At 43.4% G+C, this 15,086-nt stretch overlaps 1 protein-coding gene across 1 annotated transcript in view; it reads left to right on the top strand.

Annotated features, from left to right (window-relative positions):
- IL31RA (interleukin 31 receptor A) overlaps positions 1-14,883 on the top strand; it is a 76,941-nt gene extending 62,058 nt beyond the window's left edge. Inside the window, exons 9-15 of the mRNA XM_058564067.1 lie at positions 4,284-4,466; positions 5,382-5,483; positions 6,319-6,465; positions 8,257-8,397; positions 10,319-10,412; positions 11,579-11,660; positions 12,676-14,883. Of these exons, the coding sequence (XP_058420050.1) occupies positions 4,284-4,466; positions 5,382-5,483; positions 6,319-6,465; positions 8,257-8,397; positions 10,319-10,412; positions 11,579-11,660; positions 12,676-13,149 (1,223 nt within the window). The 3' untranslated portion in view covers positions 13,150-14,883. The remainder of the gene's footprint in view (positions 1-4,283; positions 4,467-5,381; positions 5,484-6,318; positions 6,466-8,256; positions 8,398-10,318; positions 10,413-11,578; positions 11,661-12,675) is intronic.
- Positions 14,884-15,086: the final 203 nt, after the last annotated feature.

Below are 15,086 nucleotides of genomic sequence, written 5' to 3'. Positions count from 1 at the left end.
ATTATTTTAGTTAGTATGTAATAGTATTTCCCATAGTCCTTAGTTCCTGACGTCCTAGTTGCTGCTAACCAATACCCCAGTGATGAAGTTTCTGACAAATGCAGGCGTCATTGAATATATATTCCTTGTTAATAGAGGTGCTGCTGCATAGTAATCTCAGTTTCCTGGTGTGGCTCTGGAGTGGGAGGCACTAAAAAGTAGGGGATAAAAACATGGGCTCTGGAGTCCAACAGCCCTGGATTCAAATCTTTGCTCTTTTACTAGATACCATAAACCTTGGGCAAGTTATCTAACCTTTCTGAACCTTAGCTACTTGTAAAATGGGGCTATTATTATATAGTAATACCTACCTCACAGAGCTATTTTGAGGATTAAATGAGATTATGTATGTAAAATGCTTTGTCTAGTGCTAATTATTATTATTATCATTCTTAATATGATTTCTGATTAATTTCTATTAGTCATGGATTATCAACTTAAAAAATTTTTCACAATTCTGAAGGTACTTGCTTTGTGTCAGAAGCATCAGTGTGATCATCAGTTATAACGGTACCAGACTAGGTGTAGGCAGGTTACAGCTTGTGGGCCAAATCTGGCCCGATACTTGTTTTTGTATATAAAGTTTTACTGAAACACAACCACACCTATTTATGTATTGTCTATGGCTTCTTTTTTGCAACAATAGCAGAGTTGAGTAGTTGTGATAGAGACCACCTGACCTGCAAAAGCTAAAATGTTTGCTGTTTGGCTCTTTACAGAAAAAGTTTACAGACCGCTGTCCTAGATGTATAAGAAAGTAATGTTCTACAGAATTTTGCTTAATAAAGTGGAGTCAACTGGAGAATAGTTATAATAATAAGAATTGTTATAAGTATAACAATCATTAAGTAAGTATAATTATCATATATCGTCCATTAGTGTATGTCAGCCATTGTGCTAAGATGACATAGGTTAATCTAATGTTAGCCTTGAAATGACCTCTGAGGTAGATGCTCTTAGATCCATTTTATAGATGATGAAGCTGAGATTCAGGAAAGCCTAGTAATTTGCCCAGAGTCTCTCAGTTGGAATTCAAACCCAGGTCTGCATGATTCCAAACTTGCACAATATACTTTATCTGGAACCTTGGACAGGGTATTAATAAAGTGACTTAGAATTCTGGTCACAGATGCTGTATGATGCTGAACTGGTTATTTACTTCTGTGGGCCTCCATTTTCCCATCTTTAAAATAAGGGATTGTTCAGGTTCCTTCTGGCCTGAACATTCTCTGAGTTCTAGGAGACCTTAGCCAGCAGGCAGCTATGGAGAGGTCTGAGGCAGGGCCTAGAATGTGTGATGAGTGGCTGAGGATGAGGCTGCAACTGCTTTGGGGTAGAGTTCAGGATGCGCTAGGACAGCTGGCAAGGTGAGGCACCACCAGCATCTGAGAGCTGTATTTGATAGGCCTACAGTGACTGCCTTCATGCAAATCACAAGAAATTAATGGTGTTCACAGTTAAAGCCCCTTCACCCTTTTCCCAGGAGAGATCTGTATTTCCTACCACCCCTGGGGGGGGTGTTGTAGTGGGAAAAATTGCTCAAAAAGTTCATGTTGAATGATGGAAGGATCCAGCAATTCATTTATATTTAGTAGAATGATGATTTGGAAACCTCTCTTTCAACACCCCTTAATGCTGCCCAGACCCTTTCGTCTTTCAAGGTTGACTCATGGCTTAATCGAACCGTTTCCACACCTGCTGTGGTCCAGAGTCTGGGCTTGTTCCTTTGGTCCATATAGCACATTTGGCTCTTTCGACCTGACTCCTGCTCCTCAGAGCACCAATGTTGGTAAAGAGAAGGAGTGTGGGGTTAGGAACCAACACTCACTCTGGTCTTCAGGTCAGGATTTGTGTGCAAATAATTTATTAAGAAAGTGCCTCTGTGGAAACCAGAAAAGGAAGCAGAGGGAGCAAGGCCAAGGAAGGGGAGGAGGCCAAGCCAAAGGTTCTGTTTGATTTTCCTAGGGCTGCCCCACAAAGGACCACAGACTGAGTAGCTTCAAGCAACAGAAACTTATTGTCTCATCGTTCTGGAGGGTAGAAGTCTGAAATCAGAGTGTTGGCAAGGCCATGCTCCCTCAAAAGCCTGTAGGGGAGGATCCTTTCATACTTCTGTTAGCTTCTGGAAGCCCCAGGTGTTCCTTGGCTTGTGGCAGCATAACTTCAGTCTCTGCCTCTCTCTTCTTCAGATGGCCAGCTTCCTGTCTGTCTCTGTCTCTGTGTCTAAATTCCACTTTTCTTATAAGGATACCAGTTGTATTGGGTTAAGGGCCCACCATCTTAACTTAATTACTTACATCTAAAAATGACCTGATTTCCAAATAAGGTTACATTCTGTGGTATATCTGTAAAGAGGATATCTTTTGGGGGAGGACACAATTTAACCCATAATGAGTGCAATCTGCAATTAAAGTCTTAGGGAGGGTGGTTCTAGCCTGACCTGGTGGGGTACTCTGGAGTGTAAGTTACATTTCAAAGTTATCCCAACCAAGCAAAACACACAAGAACAATGAGAAGGAATCTGAGAGGATCAGGGAGCGTTAACATTATCTGCCACAAGAGGCTAGGTAAGGTTCCAAATGCTCCAGTAATGACTTTCTGCCTGACTGGAATGGCAACTGAGGATGCTTAGTGGCTACGAGTAGGGGAGGGCAGGGAGGAGAAAGTCAGAGCCCTAGCGATTAGTCAGGGTTGATTTCCTGGCTCTGTGCTCCTTGCCCTGGCCCTGCCCCATCTCCAGTTTCACCCTTCCTTCATGCCTCAGTCACCCTTTGTCAGAGCTACCCTTTCAGGTTGACAAATGATCTGGCCTTACTTTGAGGACTAGCAGCTGGAGTGTCTCATAAAGGCCCAGTTCAGGAAAAGGATCCATAAACTGTGGCCTTCCAGAACAGAGGCTCCTAGGGGCTGGCGCAGTGGCGTAGTGGTTAAGTTCGCATGCTCTGCTCTGGTGGCCCGGGGATCGCAGGTTCGGATCCCAGGTGTGGAGCTATGCATCGCTTGTCAAGCCATGCTGTGGTGGCGTCCCATATAAAGTAGAGGAAGAAGGGCACAGATGTTAGCCCAGGGCCAATCTTCCTCAGCAAAAAGAGGAAGATTGGCAACAGATATTAGCTCAGGGCTAATCTTCCTCGTGGAAAATAAATAAATTAAATAAATAAATCGACATTAAAAAAAAAAAAAAGAACAAAGTCTCCTAAATATGCACACAGCCTGATGGGGCTTGTTGCCTAGAAATAGCAGGATTCATTACTCCAGTCCCCATCCCAAATCTCTACACTTGCCTAGGCTTCCATCTTCAAAAGCCTTTTCGGTGTTTTGAGGGACACCATCTCCTCTTTTGCCCTCTCCAGGACTGTCTTCCATGGTCTCTGAAACATACTTCCTGCGGACTCCAATTTTGAAGGCTAAGGTGTGTTGTGGGTGGTGAGGAGTGGATGAGAGGGGGAGCCACAGCCTGTGACCTTCTGAGCCCCATCCTTCATGCCCTCCTTCTCTGCCTCACTGCAACTCCAGTAGTTCTCTCTTTTGCGTATTCAGAGCATTTTCAATGAGATAGCTCTCTAATTCTGATTACATCCCAGATATTGGATTTGAAGCCACATGTTCAACTTTTCCATTAAAGGAATCCTTGTGCCTGTTTCCAGACATGAGTTTTCTGCGAGGCCTGCAGAAAATGTCATTTACATATTGGTCCATACCTATGTGCTTTGGATGGGTGTGTCTGTATCTTTCTGGTGCAGACGCCTATTCTGCCTTGAGAATAGGAATCCGTAGCTAGGTTGTGTAGGGCCAGCCTAGACAGTTGAAATTTGAAGCCATCTCCTTGGTGTGATTTTAGGGTCACCATCTCTCAGCTTCCCAGCCACAGAATTCCTGATGCCTGAAATTCTACCTTTAGAGACTCATTCTTTGTCTCAGGCTTGCTTTCCTTTTGACTCGCAGAGACACTTGTGGAAGATAAGTCTTTTTAATCAGCAACTGTCTAGTGAGACCCTTTTCTGGAAACAGGTAAATTTTGGGGAGATAAGAAAAGATAAAGAGGGCACTTAATCATCAAAGGTGGGGGGTAAAGAAAGGGATACAATAAAAGGGGTGAAAACAGCACCATAGGGGGAGGCTGCAGAGGAGGTCCTGAACTTTGACGTTCTTTACGATTTGGGCAGTGAATGGATGCCAATGTGGGTGGTATATTTGGAGGATGAGTTGGGTAGCTGTGAAGCAGTCTTTTTCTTTCCTTTCAGCATTTCAGTGCATTGAGGCCATGCAGGCCTGCCTGACTCAGGACCAGCTGGTGGTGGAGTGGCAAAGCTCTGCTCCAGAGGTGGACACATGGATGGTTGAGTGGTGTCCAGATTTGGACTCAGAGCCCTCCGACTTTTCCTGGGAATCTGTGTCTTGGGCCAGGAACTGGACAATCCAGCAAGGTAGCCAGAGCAGATCTCACAAGTTCCCATATGATTCAGTTTAGTTTTCATCAGTTTTTAAATCTTTAACTTTGGCTTTGAAGCTGTAAATGTGGTTAATAGCATTTGACAAGCCAGCGCAAGCTTAGTGAAGTAACACACTTCTTGGCATTGCCATGGTTATCAGACCAGGTATCTGGCCTGTTTCCAGGTGGAAAACACCATCTTAACACCCACCATTAGAGAACCCATCTCAGATATCTTGATCATGTGGATAAACAACAGAGTTTGTACCCCATCTGTCCTACCCAGGGCCCCCTCTTCGGTTCTGGTTGCCTGTTTAGGAGCTAGATCCTTTCCCCAGGTGATCGATGTAGGCAATAACCTTCTTTTCAAGAAAGTCCCTGCTCCATGTAAGACACATGAGGGAGGCCTTACCCTCCCAATCCTATCAGTCCGGCCATTTCTTAATACTTAATAGCATCCATATGAAGAGTTATACTCACGCAGAGATGCAGGCAGGCAGAGGAGCTAGAATTCATGGTGTCTGAGTTCTCTAGGGTGATATGCTATTGGCAGAAGGATTAAGTTGATTGTGCAGTGCCCCCAAATCATATAACAAAATCAATGATGGAGGAGGGACTGGATCTCTTACTTTTCCCTACCTGGGTGGCTCTGTCATTTTGTCAGAGTGGTGCCGGGTTTAGTTCTAAGAATTAATTTAAAAAGGTTAGAACTGGAATAGACATTAAAGACCGTCCAACTGAACCTCCTTATTTTCCAGATGTGGAAACTGTAGAGAAACAGAATGTTTTCTAAAAGTCCCAGGCTGTAACTCTTAGTCTAGCATTCCTTTCTTCTACTATGCCATACTCTGAACTTAATGCTTGTTTTCTCTCCCTCTCTCTCTTTTTTTTTTATTTTTATTTTTTACAGATGAATTAAAACCTTTCTGGTGCTATAACATCTCTGTGTATCCAATGTTGGGAGACCGAGTGGGCGAACCGTATTCCATCCAGGCTTATGTCAAAGAAGGCGGTATGTATGGATAAGGTCCTCTGGGGAAAAGGAAACACTGGGGCTTGTCCAACATTCAGACAAGGTGGTGAATGCCTGTAGCTCATTCACAGTTGCCTTAGTGCTCATCTGTGCTGCACCTTCAGCTTGTAGTAAGCTATGTATATTTGACACAGGGTGGTCAGGTTATAGATTCACTGAATTTCAAAGCTGGGGTAGACGTTAGAGATCATCAGGTCCAAGCCCCTCACTTCACAAATGGAAAATTGAGGCTTAGAGAGGTGAAATAACTTGCCCAAAGTCACAAAGAAACTTAGTACAAATAGCGTTGTAAGCAGAAATAACAATTAGTTAAGACCAAGTTAGGGAACCTACAGAGTTTATCATAAGTTGGAAATGCTAAAAAATTAACTTTAATTATGTAGCAATAAGCAGGGGTTTTTCTGGTGAACTGCTCAGATTTTATTTTTATCTTTTTAGAAGTTAACGTCTTCCAGATTCAACAGTAGAAACTATATGCTGTCACTCAAAGGTAGCCCATGGAGGCATACTCTTCAACTATTTGACAATAGCTATCACAGATATGAATGAAAGAGCTGGGTGCCAAGTTACAGTGAGAGTGTGTATAAGAAAGTACTTTTTCTCGGGTCTTTGACTCTTCTTCTTTTCCTGTTCAAGATGAGTGACTCCAGAAAACAATTTTCCCAAACAAGTTGATTCATCAATTCCCTACTCTGCCCCCACCTCCCACCTCCAGCACTGATTTCAGTCTGAGTACTGGCCAGAGCTTTTGTAGGGGAGGGATCTGCTGGGGTTGTGATTCATTGTTTATTGTTTACCTCCCTGTCCTGTAAAGTTCCATCAGCAGGTCCTGTGACCAAGGCAGAGAACATTGGTGTGAAGACAGTTACAATCACATGGAAAGAGATTCCCAAGAGTCAAAGAAATGGTTTCATCAGCAACTACACCATATTTTACCAAGCTGAAGATGGAGAGGAATTCTGTAAGTATGCTTACAGCCACATTGAAAACTCCCCCAAACCCCAAATAGATGCTATGGATAGACCTGCCATAGGGATGGCTCCTATGGTGGGTACCCTGCAACCTTGCAGGATTCACTTAGCTTCTTTAAGCCTCTCTGAAAATGGGGCCAAGAGTACCCACCTCTTGAGTTTTTTGAGTCAAATGAGAGTGAAGTGACAGAACTTGAGAGTCCTGTAGGAACTGCAGGAGTTGATATAATTTGTCCTGGTCAGGCTGTGGACAAGTTGGCCTCCTGGGAGCTTCCTAACCATTATTCCAGAGGAGCATGCCTGGATTAAAGAGTAGAGTGGGGACAGACCCTGTCTGGTGGCACTTACCTCAGTGCAGCACCCTTTACCATGACTTCTTCTGCTCACTGCCAAGGCATGTTTTTTTCTTAAATCCATAATATCTCCTGACATACTAAATTCTGGACTAGGCTTGGATTCCTGTTTGGCTAATTTTTTTTGTTATTATGGTAAAATACATATAACATAAAATTTACCACTTTAAACAATTGAAAGTATACAAATTAGTGGCATTAAGTACATCCATAATGTTGCGTAACCATCACCATTACCCATTTCCACCCCAAATAGAAACCCTGTACCCATTAATCAGTCACTTCCTGTTGCCCTCATCCCATAGCCCCTGGCAACCACAAAACTGCTTTCTGTCTCTATGGATTTACCTATTCTGGATATTTCATATAAATGGAATCATACAATATGTGGCCTTTCGTGTCTGGCATCATGTTTTGAAAGTTTATCCACGTTGTAGCGTGTATTCCTCTTTCCTTTTTATGGCTGAATAATATTCCATTGTTTGGATATTCCACATTTTGTTTATCCCTTCATCAGTTGATGGACATTTGGCTTGTTTTCACCTTTTGGCTACTGTGATTAATGCTGCTATGAATATTAGTGTACAAATATCTGAGTCCCTGCTCTTAATTCTTTGGGGTGTAATTGCTAGAAATGGAATTGCTGAGTCATATGGTAATTCTAGTTTAACTCATTGAGGAACCACTAAACTGTTTTCCACAATGGCTATACCATTTTACATTCCCACCAGCAATGTATGAGAGTTCTAATTTCTCCACATCCTTACCAACACTTATTATTTTCTATTAAAAAATTTTTATTATGGCTATCCTAGTGGATATGAAGCAGTATCTCAGTGTGGTTTTGCTTTGCATTTTCTTAATAGCTAATGATGTTGAGCATCTTTGCATGTGCTTGTTGGCCATTTGTATATCTTCTTTGGAGAAAGTCTTCAATCTCTTTGCTCATTTTTAAATTGGGTTGTTTGTCTTTTGGTTGTTGAGTTGTAAGTTGTTTTTTTTTTATCTTCTGGATACAAGTTCCTTATCAAATAGATGATTTGCAAGTATTTTTTCCCATTTCGTGGATTGTTTTTTTCACTATCTTGATAGTGCATTTTGATGCACAAAAGCAAGTAAAGTCCAGTTTAATCTGTTTTCTTTTGTTGCTTGTGTGTTTGGTGTCATATCTAAGAAACCATTGCCAAATTAAGGCCCTGTAGGTTCACCCTATGTTGTCTTCTAACAGTTTTATAGTTTTAGCTCTTATATTTAGGTCTTTGATCCATCTCGATAGGCTAATTTTAAGCAGAACATAGATAAAGGGATTGGCGTATGACATGGCCAAGCTTGGAAGTACTGGTTCCAACCCTCTTGTTTCAGTGCCACTAAAGCACAATTTTCAGTTGGGCTTGGCTGTGGTGTTTGACTTCTATATTTTTCCTTTAGCCAAGACAGTCAACTCCAGCATCCTGCAGTATGGCCTGGAGTCCCTGACAAGAACAACCTCTTACACTGTTCAGGTCATGGCCAGCACCAGTGCTGGGGGAACCAACAGCACCAGGATTAACTTCAAGACATTGTCAATTAGTAAGTATTTTCTTTAAGCCCTGGATATGTCTCCTTGGCATTTCCCTTAGGCCAATTGGAGATGATGTTTGCCAAAGGCAGGAGGAAGCCAAATGAAACAATAGTACCTAAGTAAGAACGGAGAACATCTGTTTTCTGGCTCATTGACCTTCCTGGAAGGTGTGTGGGTGAGGAGAGAGTAGCGAGAGCAGGCAAATTGAGAGCTGAATTTGGAAAGCCTGGTCATTTTGCTCCTTCCTCATGGGTAGCCCCATATGATCTTGAGGAGGAGAGATCAAGTTAATGCCATCTTTACTCTTAGGCCCCAACTAGCTCCTGCTTCAAGGCTGTCCCCAAGTTTGCAGTCACCAGTTTCTATGTGTCAGAAGTTACTGCACAATGGGGTGTTGGAGGGAAAACCTTGTTTGAACAAGTACCATCAGCCTACAGGGAGGGACTTAACCTCATCATTTGTGGAGTTTTTTGAGCAAAAACGTATATAATATGTTCTACTTATCAGCTTTACATTAAAAACAGGGAGCAAGAAAAATTTAATAAATACAACAAAAATGTAAAATACAATGTAGTTTCATATACTGTTATGGGAAATATTCAAGAGAAAAAGAAGATGGAATGAGGAGGGAGATGAAGAAGAAATAAGGGAGGAGAAAGAGAGAAATATGTTAATTTTTCCAAGTCCTTGAGTGGCAAAGATTTGATTTTAAGGGTATACTAAAACTGTTTCAAGAAATGAGCAACCTTTTATATGAACAGTGAAAGAACATTGCCAAATTTTGCAGTAAAAGCTAAAAATAGTCTGGTTTAAGGATTCTTGAAAGCCTCTTATTCATCACATTTTCAAAAGAATAAAAATAGCTTTATGGTTCTGGAAAATGTGAATATAGTTTGTGTTTTTACATGGAAAACATGTTCAATTTTTATGGACTAACATTGCATTTTGGGGGTTCTTTTTGATATGGTTCTTTAAAATCTTTTAAGATCATGTTGTATTTTCACAACACTAGGCACAAATTGCATTATCTGATGGAATTTTCTCCAGGGGTCAAATTGAAGGCAAGAGTTTGTCTTGGAGCCTGCAAGTTTCTTACCCTTGGTCTACAGATTATAGATCTCCCTGCTTCTGTCTTTGGTCCTCTACAATCTATTCTCCACAAAGCAACCAGAGTTGAAAACTCTAGATCCTCTGCTTAAAATCCACCAGTGACTTCTGTTGCATTTAAATAAAATCCAAACTCCTTCCCATAGCTTTCAGGATCCTTCATCATTTGTCCCTTACTGACCTCATCTCCTACCACTTTCTGCCTCCATTTATGTTCCTTGTTCCTGCTTCAAGGCTTTTGCACCTGCTGTTGCTTCTGCCTGGAATGCTTTCCTCATATTTTTGCATGGCTGGTTCCTTCTCATTATTAACATTAGCTCAAATTTCACTTCTCAAAGAAGTCTTCCTTTGCCACCCTATCTAAATTTCCTAACCTTCCTCCCACCTTACCCTAGTTACTCTCTACACCGTGTTTTATCTGAAATAATCTTATGTTATTTATTGTCTGAATCTTTCTACCAGAGCATAAGCTCCATGAGAGTAAGGATCCTCTATTTCTTGCTTATTGCTGTTTGTTTTATTATCCAGAAGAGTGTTTGGCAAATTGTAAGTGCTCAGTAAATATTTACTAAATGAATGAAGTTGGAGGATAAACTTGATGAGCACAATTTCTGTCAATATTATTCAGGGAGAAAAGAACTGGATGGGGAGCCACTAATACCAAGTGTTTTTTTTTTAATTGAATGAATTTGAATTGAATTGAAAGAAAACTAATAAGCAATGTGTTGCTGAAGATACTTGAAGAAAAGGTTAATCTTTGATTTTTGTCAAGAAAGTGAGGAGCTCAACCTGCGACTGACTCTTGTTCTCCTTTTCCCAAAGGTGTCCTTGAGATTTTCCTTATAACTTCTCTGGTTGGAGGAGGCCTTCTTATTCTCATCATACCGATGGTGGCATATGGTCTCAAAAAACCCAAGTGAGTTTATAGGCAACAGTGTGTGCCCTCAAAATCAGGGATGGAAAAGGGTGGAAGGCATCACAGGTGGAAGAGGAGGTGTTCATTCATTTATTAGTTTGGTGTGTATTTATTGAGTTCATTGTATGCCGTACCCCATGGCTCATCAGAATTCTGACCAAATGAGAGGACTTTCACCCCCTACAGCCCCGTGTACCAGTCCTAGGCCTTTTTGAGGCCAGGGGAGTCCCAGCTGCCCCACAGGCTTTATCTGCTGTGCTTGGCATCTGAGACTAGAGTTGGGGAGAAGGTCCTTTTTCTCAGCGTCTAGAGGGGGCCCATCCCAGCAGCAAAGGCCGCAAGGCCACTAGCTTCTCTCCCAGGCAGAGCAGGGAGCTACATACCCATGGAGTTAGAGTGCCGGCCAGTTGTATGCCCAGCACAGACTTGTTCCTTGCTTACGGTGCAGTTGGAGGGCTGGCTGCTGGGGCATTTGTCCTGCCTGCCCTGGCCACTGTGGGGAAAGAAGCTTATCTTTAGGGTCTTGTTCTTTCTTTCCCCAGAGAGCCTCATGCTACCCTGATGGTCAAGGGCTCCCTCCCTGGTAGACCTTTCTCTCCAGAACTGCACAGTTGTGGGCCTTCTTTGCCCAGCAGCGGTGCTTAGTTACGGTCAAGCTAACGTCAACCTCAGTTCCCAGCTGTACATTGTAATCAAGTCACCAGCACAAATTCTTGTACATTTTGCTTGTCTAAGAAGCTCCCAGGTGATGCTGATGCTGCTGGTTGGGACCACACTTTGCGAATCACTGCGTTAAAGAGTGGGTAGCTTATAAAGCTTAGAGTGTTACCCTTCCTGTGGAATAAAATCTCAAAGAAATGGCTCTGTGATGGTGTGGCTTCTGGCATCAGGCAGGGTGGGCGATGCAGGGGCAGGAGAGCAGGAAAGGTAGGAATAGATTTGTGTGGGGAGAGGTCTCTCCCCATCACATCCCATAGATAACTTGCAATTTCACCCCCCAAGCTACTTTGCTTTCCCAGTTTCAGTCAGGAGGCTGGGAGCTTGCCCTTATTTAATAGGGAGCCACACAATTCTCTTTAGCAAAGCCCCGCTCTTTTGGCTTCGCCTTATGGTGCAAGTCCACTTCTTGGACTCACTTCCTGTTTTAAAATCTTGTCTCTTATTAGCAAATTGAAGCACCTATGTTGGCCTGATGTCCCCAACCCTGCCGAAAGCAGTATAGCCACGTGGCATGGAAATGATTTCAAGGTAAATACTCCTGTTTTTGTTAAGGACATCATTGGTTGTGGGAGGTGGGGAGGAGTCCTCGAATCGTTTTTCTCAGATTGGGGAAGTTATGGTCAAACTTTTTCTGGCAATGGTGTTTTCTAGTAAATTATCCATAAATAGAAACTCTCATTTTTCATAAGTTTTTAAATTGAAAATTGTTCTGAGAATTTTAAGTTTTAATTTCTTGCTCAAGTAGAAATAAGCCTGATCAAATATAACCTTTAAATCCTTATTATCGAAAGATTATTCCAGTATTTCTTGTTGAAGGAATTTTTAATATTAGCCTCTGTTTCAACTCAGAAGTTTCTTTTTAACATGGACATTTTATTTTTATTTATTTATTTTAGTTGTGATTTTTGTTATTTCTGCTTATATTGTCTTTTCTCCTTCATCAGTCTTATATTACTCTATTTACTTTCCTATTTATTAGAAGTTATTAAGAGAGTAAATGAATTCAAAGGCAGCATGGTCTGATGTCTAAAGTGCTTTTTGAATAATCTGTAGGTTTGGCCTCTACAGCAAGAACTTATTAATCACTCACTGTATACCAGGCACCAGGCTAGGCTCTGGCGTTACAAAGATGACAAAGATGACACTGCCTCTGTCATGGGGCCACATTTGATTTTCTGGTGATGTTGGGCAAGTCAATTGTCTTTATGATTATGGTTTTCCATCTGTAAGAGTTCTAATTTGGGTGCTCCCGAGATCTCCACTGGGGTTTTGTGAGCATATGGTTTTGTGGAAAATAGCCTTGAGCTCCCTAGAAGAAGAAATTGTTTGAATACAGTGTATTCTTTCTCAGGAAATGGGCCACATTTGCCAAGCTCCTACCGAAGGGCATGTGGAGGTGACTGGCGCCCACTTCTGGTCTCTGGGAGGAATGTTGTGGGCTGGTTAAGAGGTGGGGCATTGGGTGTCCCAAACCTTGTGAGCTTTTGGCTAATCATATGTAGTCCCCAAGTGACCATTGAGTGTGTCCCTTTCTCTTTTCTAGGCTAAGCTAAATGTGAAGGAATTTGATGAGTCTGTGAACACGCACGAAGAGAGGATTCTAAAACCATGTTCTGCCCCCAGTGACCTTATTGACAAGTTAGTGGTGAATATTGAGAATTTTCTGGAAGAGGTTTCCACAGAGGAACCTGGAAAGGGTCAGGAAAACATTTTGGGAGGGGAAAAGAATGAGTATGTGACCTCTCCCTATAGACCTTATTGCCCCTCTGGGAAAAATTTCAAGGAACCCTCCATTTCAACTGAGATTCCATCTGGAAAATCCCAATACCTGTGTTCTGGAATGCCAGAAGGGAACTGCTCAGAAGCCAAAGAGCAACTTCTCTCTTCTGCTTCAAGTTTAGGGCCAGACCATCTCTGTGAGGAAAGAGCACCAAATCCATATTTGAAAAATTCGGTAACAACCAGAGAATTTCTCGTGTCTGAAAAACTTCCAGACCAAACCGAGAGAGAAGTCTAGATGCCACCATGGCTTGAATCTCTCTGCATCTCAGTGAGAGTGACTCTTACAGAGAGAGGATATCAAGACTTGGCCAGAAGAGCTTCCTTGGCTGCCTTCCCATCCTGCTTGTATTAGAGAAAGTCTGGCATGCCCCTGGGTTGAGCTTGGTTGGCACAGATATATAACTTGGCTGAGAAGAAGAAGGGATGATGATAAGACTGAGTGCATTGCAGAGGAAAACCAATTTGTTTGCTTTTGTTCAGACAGTAAGCTCTCACCGAGGCCTCTGATAGATTGACTTGGAGGGACAGTGGACCCCTGAGGTGGATATATCTCGCCTTCCCTAGGAATTGGGTCATGGTCACAGCCTTTACTGGAGCTACACCTCAGAGTTCCCTGATGCCAGAGGACATTTATTTAATTGGCACTTGGGTGATCTGGTGGGAAGGGAGAGTCTCCTTTCACTTTGGCCTCTCCTAAGCTCTGGGCTCTCCCTCTGAGGTAGACCTGACATCTTACTTTTGAGATTATGTATGGGTTGGAAGTGGAAGTGGCCCTCCTGATGGTGTGCTTGAGGCTCTCATTACCCTCATTAAATCTCAAGTGTCTGCAGCAACACACCCTCCTAGGACTCTTCACCCCTAGTCCACTCTACGTTGGCTGCTGGTAAATCAAGGAGTGAGGAGGTGCTCATCAGGGCACTGGGGAGTGGACTCTAGGCTGGTCTGGCAGGTCCGCCTCACTCTCCAGGCCATTGTACAGCCCTGGAAACAGTTCCCGGAGGCCCTTGCTGCCCCTCTATCTTGCACACAGGCCTGGGAGTAGACAGGCACCCAACACTGCAATGGCTTTTGTACAGGGACTCTGGCCTGTCTCGCTGTCTCAGAGCACAGGAATGCTTACTGAACACACCCTTTGAAGGCCTCTTCCCAGAAGCAGCAGAGCAGGGCCTGGGAACTACGTAATGGTTAGCAACTTCACTGCTTCTATACCAGGACTCCTCCACCTTCGCCCCAGCTAAGCATGGAGCTTGTGACAATTCGTGGAGCCTTTAGCCCAAGTGCTGGTGGCAGGATTCAGCTACTGAGACTCGAGAACTGATAGCTGGTGCTGGGCTCCTGCCCTGACATCAGATGACTTCCTGACATGTGGCTGTGACTCATCTGGCTGTTGGGGGTGGTCACTGAGAGCCTGGTGAGATCAGGGGAGGCCAGGCAACGAGTGAGTGGGGAGTGCAGTGAACCCAGCATTTGTCAGCCACAAAGGCTGACGGTGTTTTTTCTAGGAGAGTTTGAGGAGTTGGTACCTGTGTAGCAGGCACGAACTTCACAAGCCGCCAACTTTATTCCTATACCTAAAATTAGTTTCTAGCCCAAGCCCCTGACATTTTGAAGTAACTGCAGCCCAATTTGGTGTTTTCTGAGTCACTTTGGGTTTGTCACTCAGTCACATTTGGGATTTTGATGCCCCTGTCCTCCCTGGGACTGATTCTGAGCGTCAGAGGATGTTCAGTGGAGCCGCATGGTTTTGTCTCTCATTTGATATCTGCCCAACACTAGTCTTGGGACCTTCCTGTGGCCCCACATGCCCTTGTTGGGCCACCTGCCACTTTCCTCGGCCAACTGCTGCATCCTCACAATGGGCACAGGCAGGTGGGGCTTCTCCCCCAAAGCTGTCTCCTCATTAAATCTCAAGTGCCTGCAGCAATCCCCGCTCCGCAAGTCTTCCCTCCTAGCTTACAGAACAGTAGAAAGTGACCAAACAAAAGGGATGCACCAGATTCCCATGCTGAGGTCGGGGTCTCCCTGCCCCATACCTACCCCCTGCCCCCATGTTGTGACTTGACCACTTCTATGAGCCCTCTCCCCCCGAGTTGCAGATGGGACGTTTCCCACCCTTGCGTTTGGATTTGTGAACTTATAGGGAGGTCCTAGCCTTGTCCTCCACAACTGTTC

The sequence above is a fragment of the Diceros bicornis genome, chromosome 20 (genome assembly GCF_020826845.1).
Source record: "Diceros bicornis minor isolate mBicDic1 chromosome 20, mDicBic1.mat.cur, whole genome shotgun sequence".
Classification (NCBI taxonomy): Eukaryota; Metazoa; Chordata; class Mammalia; order Perissodactyla; family Rhinocerotidae; genus Diceros; species Diceros bicornis.
Note: the sequence above shows the minus strand (reverse complement) of the source record. Positions and strands in the feature narration are given on the sequence as shown.